Consider the following 15969-nt stretch of genomic DNA (forward strand, 5'->3'; position numbering starts at 1 on the left):
TCTTCTGCGTGTACTTGACCGACTGGCAGAGGTCGGTTTAAAACTCTCACTGGACAAGTGCCAGTTCTGCCAGCCGGAAGTAAAGTACGTGGGACACATAGTGTCCGCAGCCGGTATTGCGACCGACCCCGACAAAATCAAGGCTGTAGCCCAGTGGCAGCCACCTACCCACTTAAAGTCGCTGCAGTCATTTCTGGGGTTCTGCGGTTATTATCGCAAGTTCATTAAGAACTATTCAGCCATAGTTCGCCCCCTTACTGATTTAACCAAGGGATACCCTCCTGTGAGGAAGGGGAAGAAGCCCGTCAAGTCCGATGTTAATGACTATTTTCGACCCGCTGAGCCCTTTGGCGAGCGCTGGACCCCAGCCTGTACCGATGCTTTTCGCCAAATCATCCAATGCCTTACCAGCGCGCCAGTGTTAGCTTTTGCAGACGCAACAAAGCCTTACATCCTACACGTGGATGCCAGCATGGACGGGCTTGGGGCGGTCCTCAATCAAGAATACCCCGAGGGGTTGCGACCTGTGGCATTTGCTAGCCGTAAGCTATGCCAATCAGAGAAAAACTACCCGATCCACCAACTTGAGTTTCTGGCTTTGAAGTGGGCCGTGGTGGATAAGTTCCACGATTACCTCTATGGTGCCAGGTTCACGGTGAGAACCGACAACAACCCGCTCACCTATGTTCTCACCACGGCGAAGTTGAGCGCTACTGGCCATAGATGGTTGGCGAACTTAACTACCTACGACTTTGACATTAAGTATAAGCCCGGCCGAGAAAATGTGGATGCCGACTGGTTGTCGCGGAACGCCATGGAAGAGGACGACGGATGGAGACACATCCCTCAATCAGGTGTTAAGGCTCTCTGTCGCCCCTTTAGTGTCACTCAGTCAACTAAACTGCCCAATCGCCTCATAGACCAATTGGGAGTTCCCCCAACTGTCATTCCCCCTGCTTATGCTTTATCCACTCACCTTGGAGTGAGTTCCTTGGAACAGCTCAGCAATGAGGAGCTGCGCAAAGCACAGGCAAAAGATCCTGCCATCGGTATCGCCAAACAAGCAGTTCAAAGTGGAGTCTGGCCTGCGACCTCCCAAAGCCACACAGATGTTGCTTTGCTGCAACGAGAAAGCAGCAGGCTTCTGATAAAGTCAGGCCTGTTGTACAGGAAAACCACCAGACCGGTGGGCAGCCAGATTTTCCAGCTGGTCCTCCCCAGTGAACACCGTCTTAAAGTGCTCAAGTCTGTTCATGATGATTCTGGCCATCTCGGAGTTGACCGCATCACAGACCTTGTGAAAGATAGATTTTATTGGCCCAAAATGGCCTCTGACATTTCCCAGTACATCAAAAACTGTGGCCGGTGTGTTGCTCGTAAAACGTTACCTCATAGGGCCGCACTTTTGAAACAGATAACCAGCAGTGGGCCCCTCGACTTAGTGTGTATAGACTTTCTGTCTATAGAGCCTGATTCAAAGGGTTTGACCAACGTTCTTGTGGTAACAGACCACTTCACCCGATATGCACAGGCTTATGTGACAAAAGATCAAAAAGCAACCACCGTCGCCAAGGTGCTGGTCGAGAAATTTTTCGTGCATTATGGTCTGCCATCCAGAATTCATTCTGACCAAGGGCGCGACTTTGAGAGCCGTCTCATCAAAGAGCTCTTGGGAATGTTAGGCATCAAAAAATCCAGAACGAGTCCATATCACCCTCAAGGTGACCCGCAGCCAGAACGTTTTAACAGAACGCTCTTGTCCATGCTTGGCACTCTTCAACCAAGTCAGAAACAAAAATGGAGCCAATATGTCAGTTCGCTCGTCCACGCCTACAACTGTACCCGTAACGATGCGACGGGTTACTCTCCATACTGCTTGATGTTTGGGCGTGAGGCTCGCCTGCCCATTGATCTGTGTTTTGGAACTTCTCCGGACGGAGGTGGTTTTAGCGACTACTTACAGTATGTTGACAAGCTAAAAAGTGATCTGAAAAGGGCATACGAGTTAGCAGTGACAGTTGCTAATAAGTCACATGACAAAAACAAGAGGTACTATGACAACAGAGTGAGAGACCAAGTGTTGGAGAAAGGAGATCGTGTGCTCGTACGAGCTCTGGGCTTGCCTGGAAAGCACAAGCTCGGCGACAAATGGCGTTCTGACCCTTATGTTGTTGTCGAAAAACTACCAGACTTACCTGTGTACAGAGTAAAACCTGAAAAGGGAAGAGGTGTGGTCAAGACCCTGCACAGGGACCACCTTTTACCCATAGGGTATCTGGTCAGGTTTCCCTCAGATGTGGAGATGAAGCATCTACCACAAAGGCCTGAGACACGACATCAAAAGAAACAGTCAATTGAAAACTCAAACGAGGAAGGACACTCGGAGGATGAAGAGGAAAACTGGAACCTACCTGCTGACCGGAGGGAGGACATCTTACTGGCCCTTGATCTGCTGGCGGATCACCTGAGCGGAGATGTTCCCCTGGAAAATGCACCAACTCAGCCCAACATTGTTGAAGAGGACATTGATGTGGATATGGAGGAGGATTTGGATGAAATCTCGGAAGGACAAGATACTGGGCAAATTCAGCAAATACCAAAAGATACTGTGGTGCACACAGGTCTAGAAGGGGGAGAGCTCTCCTCTTCTAGTCAGTCCCAAAGTAGTGCCGAGCCTAGTTGTAACCGTCCTGCCCGCAGACAAGTTAAGCCAGTCGTGCGGTTAAGCTATGATAGACCTGGCCATTCCACCAATGAACCTATTGTAGTTGTACATAGGGGATTGAGAATCACTATTAAAAGAGACTCCCCAGTACTTTGTCAAAGTTGGGATAATGTATGACAAAAAACACCTATTTATGACCTAGTCTGTAGCATAAATGCCATACGTTGATATTGACATACCGGACGTGACAGATGTAACATTAGTGTGATGAGGACATCAACACCCTTTAGAAAGGGGAGATTGTAGCCCTGTGGCTATTAGTTTCATTCAGTCATTCAGATATTAACATGTTGTGTTAATACATAATGGTTTATGAAGTGTAAATATGTTAAAAAATGTTGGATTATAAAATGCTAAGAAACAGTGATTTCATGTTGTTACAATTCAGAGATAAAAAGGTGGTATTGACTTAAAAATCATTCATATGGCAATGGCAGCACAAGGAGACCTCGATTGTTGTGGAGTAGTGAAGCATCCTTTTTTTTTTTATTCTCCCATCTATGTATGTCTGTAGAGCCAATCCTGTCCTCACCTTGCTCAGGTGGGCGGGACTTAGCGTCACCTCGAGGTCGCAATAAAGTTAGCGGTAGCAGAGCCTGCTTTATCGGCGTCCGAGTTGGATAGCTGTAAACTGTAAAAGTATAAACACTCCTAACTCCCAAGACTGACGAAGAGTCGTCCGTGGTCGATGTGTGTGAACTCTGTGAAGCTGCCAGAGGTAAATTCATGTGTTTTAATGTACTCGGTACTATTGTTTATTTTGAATGTGTTGATAACCGAGCTAAATCGCTAATCGCTAGTAGCCTTTAGCTTAGCATGCTCATAGGCTTTCACACTGTTTATCTGCATTGTCGTTAGCAATTGCTAATTCGTGTGATACGAACTGTGGGTTTTTCCGCCATGAATAGGTCTGTAGCTTATTTACTAAGAGGAATTGTATGATTCAGGACCGGACATTTGCCATAAGAGGGAGAGAGTGAGGACCGGGAGAGCCCTGGACCGTGGAGAGAGACTGTAGCTGCTGTACTTCAGCGTGGTTTCCCCTGCACAGTGTTGCTGCACGCTCGCCCCCTTGCCGCTGAAACTGCACCTTGCCTTTGCCCTTTCCCCCCATCTCCATCTCTGACTGTGAGGATTCGTGAGTACACTAACCCATTGCACGTGCTTTTTTGTTTATGCTGGTTAGAGTCCAGTGAAGCGGCCATTCGTTTTAGGCCTCCACGCTCACAAGCATCGAACGGGCCTGCAACGTTTGTTATTTTCATTTTCATTTTATAGCCCGGTGTGAATGTGTGAGTGAGTGTGGGCTTTGGACACGTGCGTTGACCTGGTCATTTTGATTTTGCATTCTCTCAGTGAGTCTAACAGTGGTCATTTGTGTCTAAAATCTTCCAGTGTATTATCGGAGGTTTTGAACTGTTATCCATGCATACTTAAAGGTCAACTGTGAACTAGTTAACTAATCCAAAATCCAATTCATGACTGTGTAATAAATATTTTGGTTATTTCAACTAAATCCTGTGTTCTAATTACATAAGAAAGTACTGTTTTGATAAATATAATTTAAGTTACAGAGAACTTTTATTTTAAAGGGGAAGTACCGAATTTTGTGTTTACTTCTTAAAACTTATTGGAGGCACCGCCATTTATTTTATTTCATTATCACAGTTAGCACAGGTAGCGCCAACCCTAGACGAACTCAGGCCCCGTCCCACTGTACTACAACACCCCAATCAGTCAGTAATTCTTAGCTACATGGGACTGGGGTTACACACACAAGAGTACCAAATACACCTTTCAGACCCTCTATTTAAAAACTAAATGAAACTTGGTGTGGGTCTGAAAATGTCTGAAGTCCGATTCTGGCCGACAACAATTTCCGACCGCTGCGATTCACATCTTACATCACAATGAGTGATGACTTGTGATCGTGTTCTGCTTCCTCATTGACATTTAAATTTCTCTGCGGAAACATTTTGACCTCTACAGACAGACACAGACAGAGAAGACACCAGTGGTGGAGTATATGATATACCTCATCTTGGTTGCTATCTTGGTATTTTGTTGTTTTTGCACCCCCCCACTAGTTGCCACCAATGTGTCACTGTGTTGAGGATGCATTTTCATTTCCACCCTAATGTGTTAAATACATATATGTGGACAAGTACAGGTGCAAATGTAGCTTGAGCAACTGAGCATTAGATTGTTCTCCAATGACGCGCGACACAATTTCATGCAAGGAGAAATCTGAGTGTAGCTGTGTTAATATCAGCCTCAACACAGTCACATTACTGTGACAATATATCGACATCGGCGAAGAATACAGGAAAGAAAGTAGCAGCGCCACAGGAAAGTGACACTGTAAGGCTGACATCTTTAAAAAAAAAAGTGCAAAAAGCAGTAAAACATCTCTGCCTGCTTGGTGAAGAAAAGAGAAGTCGTATTCACACAGCCTTCCTGTGCTCGTGGCTGTGGTTTGAAAGGTTATGAAGATGAAACCTCTTATAGTCTGAATACCCAATCTACTGAGACGCTCATCCATTACTTCTGCAGCTTCATCTGTATTTTGTTCAGTCTTAAGAGATGTTTTGTGCTTCTCACAGTTTTTGCATTTCTTTTTATAATTTCCTCGCGTATCCCGTTGAACGCCGCAAAGCCTCAAAGTCAAACCTGCACATTGGATCCAAGGGCAACGATTCACTTCCTGATTCTCCTCTGTCACTTTCAGAGTAAAAGGTAAAACAAAAAAAAAGAAGCTTGTACTCTGACTGCACCTGCAACAAAAAAGGAGTACTATCTTTTTGCTTTCCAGACTCACCGCAGCTCCAGACTTTGATCGGGGGATTCTGCATCTCGACAGAACGGGGTTTAACTGCAGCTGATTGAAACGGGCTCATAAATACAACGCGATGCTCCACTTCGCAGGCTGAGGTTAAGCTGGCTGACTGACTGGAGGAGACAACACAGCTTTAGAAGTGCAGAGGCAGCATTTAGAAAAGATGCATGGAGGACTAGAGCGTGCACACCTTCCAGCAAGAGTCAGCAACCCTGTCAGCTGTGTGTGTGTGTGTGTGTGTGTGTTTGTGTGTGTGTGTGTGTGTGTGTGTGTGTGTGTGTGTGTGTGTGTGTGTGTGTGTGTGTGTCCTTTTAACTTTATGGAGGGATAAAATGGAAAAGTAATCAAATTATCCTGGAGGCCACTAAACAATTGTAATCAGTTTTTTACCCCCATACTATCTGTGATGTCTCTCTGTTTTGGCGATATGGATGCAGACCTGATTTGGTTTGATATTTGCAGAACCATATGGTGCATATTTCACTGTGAAACTATCCATCAGCCCTGGGATAGAAAATCCATTTAGATTTTTGGTGCAGCAGTTAAAGTCTCACTGAAGGGCAGTGCTTGGACTGAGGGAGTCTGGTGTAGAGCTGTATGTAAAAAATAGAGGAAAATTCTTCAAATTTTTCAAATCTAGAAGTTGCCCTTTTGTGGAAAATATGATCATATAACCAACACAGGGCAGGGTGATGGTGAGTGCTGTTTTGTGACAGACCTACACACATTTTCTGTTGCTTAGCTTCAAAATAAATGTAAATGTACTGCTGTTGCTGACAGTCAAGACGGTTACCATTTATTTCCTACTTAATTATTTACAGCTTCCTTCTGCATATTTTCATTAGATTTATTCTGACTGTCAAATTAATACATTTCTAGAAATCTTCATATTTCCATCAAAATGCTGCATCACCCAACATTTTCTCATGGATGGATAACAATGGACATTTCAGCCTGGTTGTTGTTTTTTTAATTTATCCAGTTTTTCAACAGTATTCTGGTTTTGGACTCCCCTCCACAGCTCAGTGAAATGTGCAGGATCAAGTATTATCCCAGAACGCTCCATAAGCTGCCACACTCCACTAGTGCTGAGCCAAGAGCCAAGCAGGTGGCGGGCTGCCCTGCTGATCTCACTGCACTGAGACTCCAGCATCTTCAGACACAACCAAACCCCAAATCTGGATCCCACAGGCTGTGTTATGGGCTGCCAGCATCACGAGAGAAAGTGGATGCTGTGTTTGCCATAGAACTCTCCTGATTGGCTGTGTAATGAGACTGCGCTGCTTAGCATTTTGATTGGCTGAGCCAATATAACCCTTATGAGGTCAAAATGGTGTGAAATTACAATCTGGGTTTATCATCGTTCAATATTTCACTTCAAACTTTTGAAAAACGTTTTTTGCGTTATAAGTTTTAAGATTGTTTAATGTCATACATGCAAACATTTGTAATGTTTTTTTCCTCACTTTTTTACAATAAAACTGTTCTGTTTTGTACTTTTTCAGATCAGAAGACGCAGACCGACACCGGCCACTTTAGTGGCATCCAGTGATCAATCATCACCTGGTAAGGCACTTAAACGCAAACACCTGCACACATACATGCTGTTTGTGTTTTTTCACCCTAAACGTTATCGATGGATACATTTTATTGGTCATTTTAGCCATCGTCGTTTTTGGTATCTACTCACCAAGTTTCTTGCTGAGATCTGAGGACGTCGGTAAAGCAGTTGCCCGATGATGGACAGGTTTAAAACAAAGTCTCTGGGGCTGAGACACCAATCACCCTTTGAAGGAAGCTCATTGTGGTTGCTTTTATCCACGATTGCCTTCTTTCAGTCACGAGCCAAAGCTCATGACCTAAGATGGATGGACTGGTATATCGTCATCACACCAAACCACCGATCTAACTCCCTTACTGGCCCCAGATACAATATTTTCACAATATTTTCCTCAACAATACAGACATATTTATCTCTTCTTTGATTGCTGTGATGCAGCATCTAAATATCCAGTCTATTATGCACCAAATGAATCTTCCTGCTGCACCAGAGCAGAAAAACAGCAGTGTGTGTGTCGTCTCGTGGGATCTGAATGATCAAACACGAAACCGCGCTCCTCCAGAGAGTCGTCTTCTTCTGTGAGTCATCCAGTGTCTCCCTGCTTCCCTCCCTGCCTCTGTGTGCGAGAGTGCAACGTGACCCAAATTAGAAGATGATCAGCTGGGAATATAGGGCAGTGAGTCGTTTGCTCCAGGTGAGGAAACAGAGGGGGGGTACTCTAAATGAAGAGGCGACGCATCATTGAGGATACCTGCAGTGACTGCCGTTGTTTTATTGTTTGACTCAATCTGAGAGTTTAAAAATAAAACAATAGCAAACGAGTCTTTCTAATTGGGCCTGATTTAAAAAAGGCTTTGCCTGCGCTCCGTCTCTGCATGCACGTCTTTACATGTGTCTGTGTTTGATTCAGTAATTGGACACTGAGATTGTGGAGTGTGTCAGAGTCGACCTTGATCTCTGAATAAAAGTGCAGAGAAAACTCCACAGTCCTCCGCGCTTAGCAGATCAGAGGCACGGAGGAAGGCAATAGAGAGAAGGGACGTGTGGAGCGATCAAGTAGTGAAGTCCTGGGAAGGGAAAAGTCAAAGTGCGTCATTAATTAGATGATGTCTAATATGTCAGATTCGGACATTAATTCAGATTTCATTGGCAGTTAATCATCAATGGAGGAAGACGCAGTGTCTTCAATTTTATAGGAAAAATGTCACCAAATATTCCTTAAACATCTCTTTTGTTACTTTTACAGGGCAGCCAAACTTTGCCCTCTGGAATTAATAAAGTTATTGTTACCCTCATTGGGGTGGTGACAATGTTCTGGGATTAAAACATGTAGATTAGAGAAAAACTGTGTTACATTTTTGATGGACTTGTCAAAAGTAACAAAAAAAAAAAAAGGAATTCCAACATCAATCAGACACAAAGACATAAAATCGAGAGGGATACAGTGTGTGTGTGTGTGTGTGTGTGTGTGTGTGTGTGTGTGTGTGTGTGTGTGTGTGTGTGTGTATGTGTGTGTGAGGATGAATAGATTTAATGATGATGGAGAGAGGAGCTGTGCTGGTGCAGTAACGCCCCACATCAGACAGAGCCCTGCATTATTTAATGCCCTGCAGCTTGCCCTGCCCGGTGCACTGTGAACCCCGATAGCAGATCAGGGGGGAAAGTGGCCACAGATGTACAGACAGCTGAGATGCAGGCCGAGGGCTAGGAAGCAGAAGTTGTTGGAAGTGTGCCTAATTTGATCTCCCATGAAGGGAAGCATCCACGTCTTTGTTGATTCCTTGAAAGAGGAAAACTTGGGGTTACATGAAGTTGAACAGAATATTTAAATGTATCGTAGAACATAAGAGATAGAAGGATGTCTTCTTTTTAAACTTCTATTTTGGTGTTTTAAGATGAGCAACAGCTGTGCACCACAATATGATTTCATGCAATCGTGTCAGGAACTAAATGAAGCACCAAGATTTCTGCCCGCATAGCAGCGCCTCCGTCTGCCAGATCGAGCAGAGAATGAAAACAGTGAGCCACCTGTTCCCCACGGTGTTTCTGGCCACAGAGCAGCGGCCGACAGGTACTCAGCAATGTGTGGACCGGCAGTTTCTTTTATCTGTTGGCCAGACACGCCAACCAAAGCTGGAGGAGTGAGCAAAGAAAACGCTTCCCCCTCCACTGTGTTTCTGGGCGCAGAGCAGCAGCTGGAGGCTGGAGATGCACTCGGCTGTGTTATTGCGAGTCAGCAGGCAGTCGATGGCAGTTTAAAACAGGCAATAAAAGGTGTGTTGAGAGAGTACGTGTCACCGCAGCCATGGAACGATCCCCCAGTACGCAGCTGTAAATGGGCACCCAAAACGTTGGATGGATAAATGGATGGATGGATAGACAGACTTACTGTTTTTCCAGTAGATGTAGCTTTCCTTCTATGCACTCTTTAAGCACCAGCTGCAGCTTCTCAGCTCTCAGGAAAATAATTTCTACATTTAAAATAACATAATTACCATTTTTAACGATTTCCTCTTGTTGAGGAGATGATGTCTGCGTATGAACAATGTTTTCTTTGAAATGACAAGAACGGAGCCACATATTTTATGCAAAAAGGGAGAAAGACATGTCTTTTCCTCCCCCCTTCCACGTTCTTTGTTCTTTGCATGGCAACAGGAAACAACTGTGGAAGGATAAAAGCTTCTATATGCATGACTTGGAGTTAATGTGAGCTGTTTTTTTTCTGCATCAAACGCAGTACAGAAAGTATAAATCAGCAACAGCTACAGTATGCAGCTAAATTAGAGCCGCCCGGCTGAATAAAGTGCAGTCAGAAGACCGTCTCTGTTCCCGTCTGGCTTTGTGTCAGACAGCCAGTCAGCTGGGAGTTGCAGTGATAGACTCATCTCCGCCAGAACTGCCCCTTTTTTTATTGGCCTTTTCTCTCGTTCATAGCACAGCTGGGCTCAATAAACAGAGAAAACAAAAGCCATATTTAATGTTTCTTCACCCAAATGATATTTTAACATGACAACAACGACTGCTACTACTACTACTACTACTACTACTAAATTCACAATAATAACAGTGTTTTTTTTTTTAAATTCAAGCACAGCTGCTCACTGTTCAAAGAATTAAAGTCTTCAGTTGCAGCACATTACTCCTCTGCACCGATTCTACACATAATTGAAAACCTGGAGCTCCAATGTCGCTCCATCTGTGGTGCACAGAAAGCTAACTGACTCCCGCTGCTCTGCACTGCTCTCATGAGATGGTAACAGCTGATGACACGTCACGACCGACATTAGCACCCACTCTCCGGGCCTGAGCTCTGTCAGCACGTTAGCTGTAGTTTGGTCTGTTAACACCGGCTCAGGCATCACCATGTTAGGAGCCGTTGAGAGGCAATCTGAAAGCTCCCAATCTCGTATTATGCACATATTTAGATGATTTTTTTTTTATCTTCAAGTGATGATAATATAAGATAATAAATAAAAAGCAACTACAGCTTAAACAGCAACAGAATAGTGCATTAATGTCAAAAATGTATCAAAACAATGACTGAAAAGGTGAAGGCTGGAACCAGATTGTCAGATTACTGTTTAAAATAGGTACAACTCTATTTTCAGACTGCCATAGTTTGACAGCTGTCTCTAAAACATCATTTAAAAAATCTTTAAGCTTTGCTCTGTAACTTGAAGGACAGTCCAGCTCTGGCCCACTTCCTGCGATTGATTTGAAACAAAATCTATAACGGTTGTAAGGACCTTCTCAGATTCCTGAAAGATGCTAAAAATAAAGTTTCAGTGTCGAGCATCCCTGTAAACATGCGTAGCGTACGGATGAATATGTCTTGAAGTGTAATTGATAGCCTTTCTGTCAGGTCTTTACACACGGCTGGCTTCTTGTTTGGTGCAGGGAGGGAGACCGAGGGATGAATAAAGAAACAAGCACGTCACTGGCATTCAGAACAGCCTGGTGCATGCTTTTAAGTAGGAATAATATATGCACACGCTCACACGCACACTTTCACACACACACAGTGCCTTCCTAGTGCCTAGGGATGCATAGGTTGCCAAGCAACAAGGTGGTGTCCTAGAAAAAAGTTCCAAGGAAGCCCAGAGTTGGATGCAGGTTCAATGCACTCACTATTGATCACAGTTAATGGTTTCACTGTACACGAGTCAAGTGATTTTTCTTTGTGTCTATTTCAGTCCTTTCATATAGTGACCGCAGAGTCCTGTTTCACATGTTGGCTACATGAGGAATCGTTAGTTGGAGTCAAAGGAGCTTTATGTGAGCGTAGCATCATGCTGAGGGTTCCTTCCTCTAAACCAGAGGTCTTCAATGTTTCTCAGGCCAAGGACCCCCAGGCCTATAGTGACACAGTGATGGGACCCCCATTACATATCTTAGAAAATTGTGTTGCTTATTAAACTGGTCAATAATAACGTGTAGTGCAGCTGTGAGGTATAAACGTATTTTGTAATGACGTATGTTTACAATACTAAGTCATTAAAATAATAATTGTTGAAATTCATATATTTACAGAACATATTTTAATTCTATGTTGGCATTTCTACATCACAATTTCACCTCATAATATTGAATAAATAGGTTTATATTTGCTTATTATAATTTGTATTCATGTTAATGTGTTAAAATTACATATTTAAATTGTTGGAAGCAATAAAGTTCAATAAGTCAAATAATTTCGTGGATCCCCGGCAGTAAATGCTCTAAACAATCTCAACAGCTGTGTGTTTGCACACATTGTAGTTCTGTATTACACCCATGCCAGTTTTTATGGCACACCCAGCTAAACCCAAACCTTCATGAACGTTATAATGAATCTTTTGTGTGAGTAACATCTTTATTCACTTATATGATGGTGTTTTGTGGTGCTTTTTATTGTATTGCATTATACAGAGAGGTGTTTATGTTATTCAGCCCACCCTCATCAATATAAATGGGATGGCAAAAATACAAGAAATATGACATGAAAGCAGGACTGTTGTATTTCACAGTAGACCGCATGAGTTTCAGCCAGACGTACCTCAAACACTGCCAAGTGATTGTAAATGTACAGTGCTTCAGTACACTTCAGTACGCTACACACGTACTTCCCATAAGAGGTTTTACATAAACAGTGTTTTACTGTTTACATCATCAGCAGTAAGTTGGGGGTCTATGAGGAGGCTTGGATTAGCATCCCCCCTTTTGTTTGTCATCCAGAGTGGGTTTCCATTCATAAATGAGAGGGGAGAACAAAAAACAACAAGCAAACACTGCATCTGGCAGTGTGTAAGATAAGCATCTGGTCCAGAGGTCACCTTATATCCACTCTGCTGTCTGGAGACGCAGCAGCAGCCTGGCTGCAGAACACTGACACGCTGAAGAGGTCAACAGCATCGAGGCTGCACACTGCTCACTGCCTGTTCCTCCTCTATTTGCTTTAAACCCTTTATTTGTGCAGCATTTTACCGATCATTTGCTTTCTTGCAGAAATAGATGAGGATCGTCTCCCAAACCAGTTGTACAAGGTAATCAAATTCAGTTTTATCGGAATACGAGATGGTATGAAGTTATTTCTACTTTATTGAAATAATCTCCTCAATCTTGGTGCTCTCTGCCCAGCTGATATGAAGCGTTGATGTTTTACAGGCGGCCTTGCTGAACTCACCTCGCCAACGGCGAAAAGGGCAAAAGGGAACACCTACGATGAAAGGTAAAGGGAGTTATCTAGTTATATGTCGGATGTTGGCATTTTATGTTAGATAAATAACATTAAGTTCAGTTTGTAGACATCTGAATACCCACCTATGTCTAACATGTGTTCAGTATGGTTTTAAAGACAAATAAAAAGCCAACCTAGCCTTTAAAGGGATAAAGCTATTAGCTTGTCTAATAGGATCCATGATGTCAGGAAGTGTGAACTACTACTAAAAAACTGAGCTAATGATAGAAGTTTGTTCTACCTTAAGTGTCCCATTTCAACCTCCGAGGCAATCAGTGCTGCACTTGCCTCAGCGACGACTCATTATCCCATATTTTAGACCAGAATTTCTCCCCTTTTCAAGCTAAAAAAAAAATCTGGATCTGTGTAAAATTGGGGCATGAGAGCTGCTGTGTTACCTCAAGAAACCAGAGAAGAAACACAGAACCCATCATCTGACTATTTCTCTTGGCTGTCACCGCAATGCAAATATTATTTAATGTGTCAATATCCAATTTAACACCAATACAGAATGTAATGGCTCGTGTTGTACAAGGGAGAATAAAAACACTGAAGCAAGGGAACAAAAATGAGCGATTAAGTGAAATTTTGTGCTCGAGGATGTTTATTCTACAATTAGTTTCACAGCTCAAAGTGTGATGAGTCGTTTCCGAGTAACTCCATAATCAGAAGGCTTTAGGGATTAAGAGTCATAAAACCGCGTATGAAGGAGGTTGAAGAAAGTGATTAAACAAATCATCTCCCAACTCTGCTGTATCTTTACCTGCCCCCCTCACTCCAAACACTGCACAAGAGCTGCAGTTCATGGTGGAGCACCACCTGTACAGGCAGCAGCAGGGAGCCGGGGACGAGTGCTCCTCGGAGAGCTGCCTGTCGGACCGGCCCAGCCCCGACTCCTTTCCCGCCGGGGAGGAGCTCCCACACGACGACGAGGCCACCGCGGAGGCCTTCGAGAAACTGCGCTGCCAGATGGAGGGTATGTTTGGAGACTGAGGAATTTTATTTGCACGCTTACTGCATCGCAAATGCCTAGTCCGCAACACAAACCTCCTTTAATCCTCCTGTCGATGTAAAGAAAGTAAATGGCAAGCACCTCAAAATGATACTTACTGCTTCAGTAAATGTACTCCACACTTCTGCATTTCTGTCTAACTCATAATAAAGAATATTAGTCAATGTATGAGAGCCAAAAGGGAATAAATATGTCTAGGGCAAGAAAAGGTGCATAAATAAGTGTGAAAGGGGATGAGATGAGGACACTGGAGTGAAAGGAGGACAGATAAGGAGGTCACGGCTGTGGCCTCTGAAAAATGAATGGTGTGGTTCCATGAGAAACAGCAGATGGGGGACAAGAAGAGACTTATTAATGATGATTAATATTAAGGAAGGGGTGTATAATGGGGAGAAAATGGGAGCAGTAAAGTAAAGCAGAAAAAAAATGGCTGGAAGGGATGTATAAAAAATGCATGATAGGCTCAGGGAGTTTGAGGGGAATTTAAAAAAGTAAAAACAAAGAGATTGGGGGAAGGGGGACAGGAACACTTTTGCTCACAATTTAATACATTTTCTCATTTGTATGTCCAAAAAAGTATGTAAAAATGACAATGCCTGTGTTGATATAGCACTTTTTGTACAGGTACAACAAATGAGATTATTACTAATATTATTAATAATATTATTACAATTATTAAGTTTCAGGGGGGCCTTTGGAGAGAGCCAGGCTAGCTGTTTCCCCCTGCTTCTAGTCTTAATGCTAAGCTATGCTAACCAGCTGCTGGCTGGAGCTTCGTATATAGCGTACAGCATGAGTGTGGTATCTATCTTCATGATCTAACGCTGCAAGAGTGATTCATTGAACTATTTCTTTAATGAAAACACTTCCATGGTTCAAAGTGCCACCTTGGCAGATGCTGTCTCCTTTTCTGCAACAGCTGATGAGGAACAAAACGAGAGAGTCAGCTGTTCAGCTCAGGCCAAACAATCCACTTTAAAGGCACGTGATGGTCACAGAGTGCAGCTCACACTGGCCATCAGAGGTGGCAAGTAACAAAGAACGACTACTTCGTTACTTTGAGTGGAATTTTCAGGGATCTGGACTTAACTTGGGTTTTTACCTTTACTTTTAATTTTAAAACAAACTTCTGTACGTTCCAAAACAAGCGTGTTACTTTAGTTTTAATGAATTTAAGGGGGAATTATCAATTATGTATTTTCTTATACTTTTTAACACTTTGAGAACATTTCAAAGCCTGTACTTTACTGCTTCTACTTGAGTAAAGAAGTTGAATCAGTACTTCTAACATATGTATCTGTACTTCTACTTGAGTATACCTCTGCTGTACATACATTCAGTAATTGTTCAGCACTATATTTGCTTTATATTGATTGCTCCATATAACGGAGGCGCTGCTAATTAAGTTCTCAGTACAGATGAAAGGAGCAAAGGGAAAAGTGGGTAAAGAAAATCGATGACCATGAACACCAGTCCTGTCGAGGATGGCTCCACTTTAAGATCAGCCTTTTGAAGTCACTCAGCATGACCCCAAAATAACTGTAAATGTCAGGTAACGTGATTGATGAGACGAGGTGGTGAAGTGTACTCTCACCTCGGAATAGAGTATTTCATCCAAGTGTTTCCTCGTCTCAACCCTCCATTTGTGTCTCTGCCCTCTGCAGAGTTCTCCAGGGAGAGTCTATTAGAAGCTTCTGGTGGACTCGAGTGCCCCCTCTCCATGGAGAAGGAGGATTCTTCCACCGCTGCCAACGGAGCGGCTCCCTCATCGCAACAAAACAACGCACAGCCAGGTAGAGTCAAAGGGTCGGCGTCCACACAGGAATCCTTCCCCCCCTCGGGGGACTTTCCATCATCTGTTCACTAGCAGAGGTTATTTAGATACGTTAACGGTTCAACCGGCTCGGCTTGTTGTCGTGTAATCAAGGCTCGTCAACAAACATGTGTGGAGTGGCTTTGATCAACACTTCACAGGGTGCTGCTGCGGCTGAAATACCGTGGGAGGCAGCTCGCGCACAAGTGGAAAAATGTGTTTGTGGGGCTGGTGGAGCTGAGACCGTGGGTGTTCAGTGGATTTAGTTTGTTTGTTTTAGGGTCTTCATTTTTCTTTCCTTCTTTC

General features: G+C 43.5%; 1 protein-coding gene across 1 annotated transcript in view; it reads left to right on the forward strand.

Annotated features, from left to right (window-relative positions):
- The window catches only part of LOC311030153 (protein phosphatase 1 regulatory subunit 1A-like), a 30339-nt gene that overhangs the window by 10356 nt on the left and 4014 nt on the right, over positions 1-15969 (forward strand). The window contains exons 2-6 of the mRNA XM_084035759.1: positions 7067-7127; positions 12607-12644; positions 12766-12829; positions 13632-13814; positions 15515-15643. Of these exons, the coding sequence (XP_083891885.1) occupies positions 7067-7127; positions 12607-12644; positions 12766-12829; positions 13632-13814; positions 15515-15643 (475 nt within the window). The remainder of the gene's footprint in view (positions 1-7066; positions 7128-12606; positions 12645-12765; positions 12830-13631; positions 13815-15514; positions 15644-15969) is intronic.

This window comes from Eutrigla gurnardus (assembly GCF_963514095.1).
Source record: "Eutrigla gurnardus genome assembly, chromosome: 2".
NCBI classification, from domain to species: Eukaryota; Metazoa; Chordata; class Actinopteri; order Perciformes; family Triglidae; genus Eutrigla; species Eutrigla gurnardus.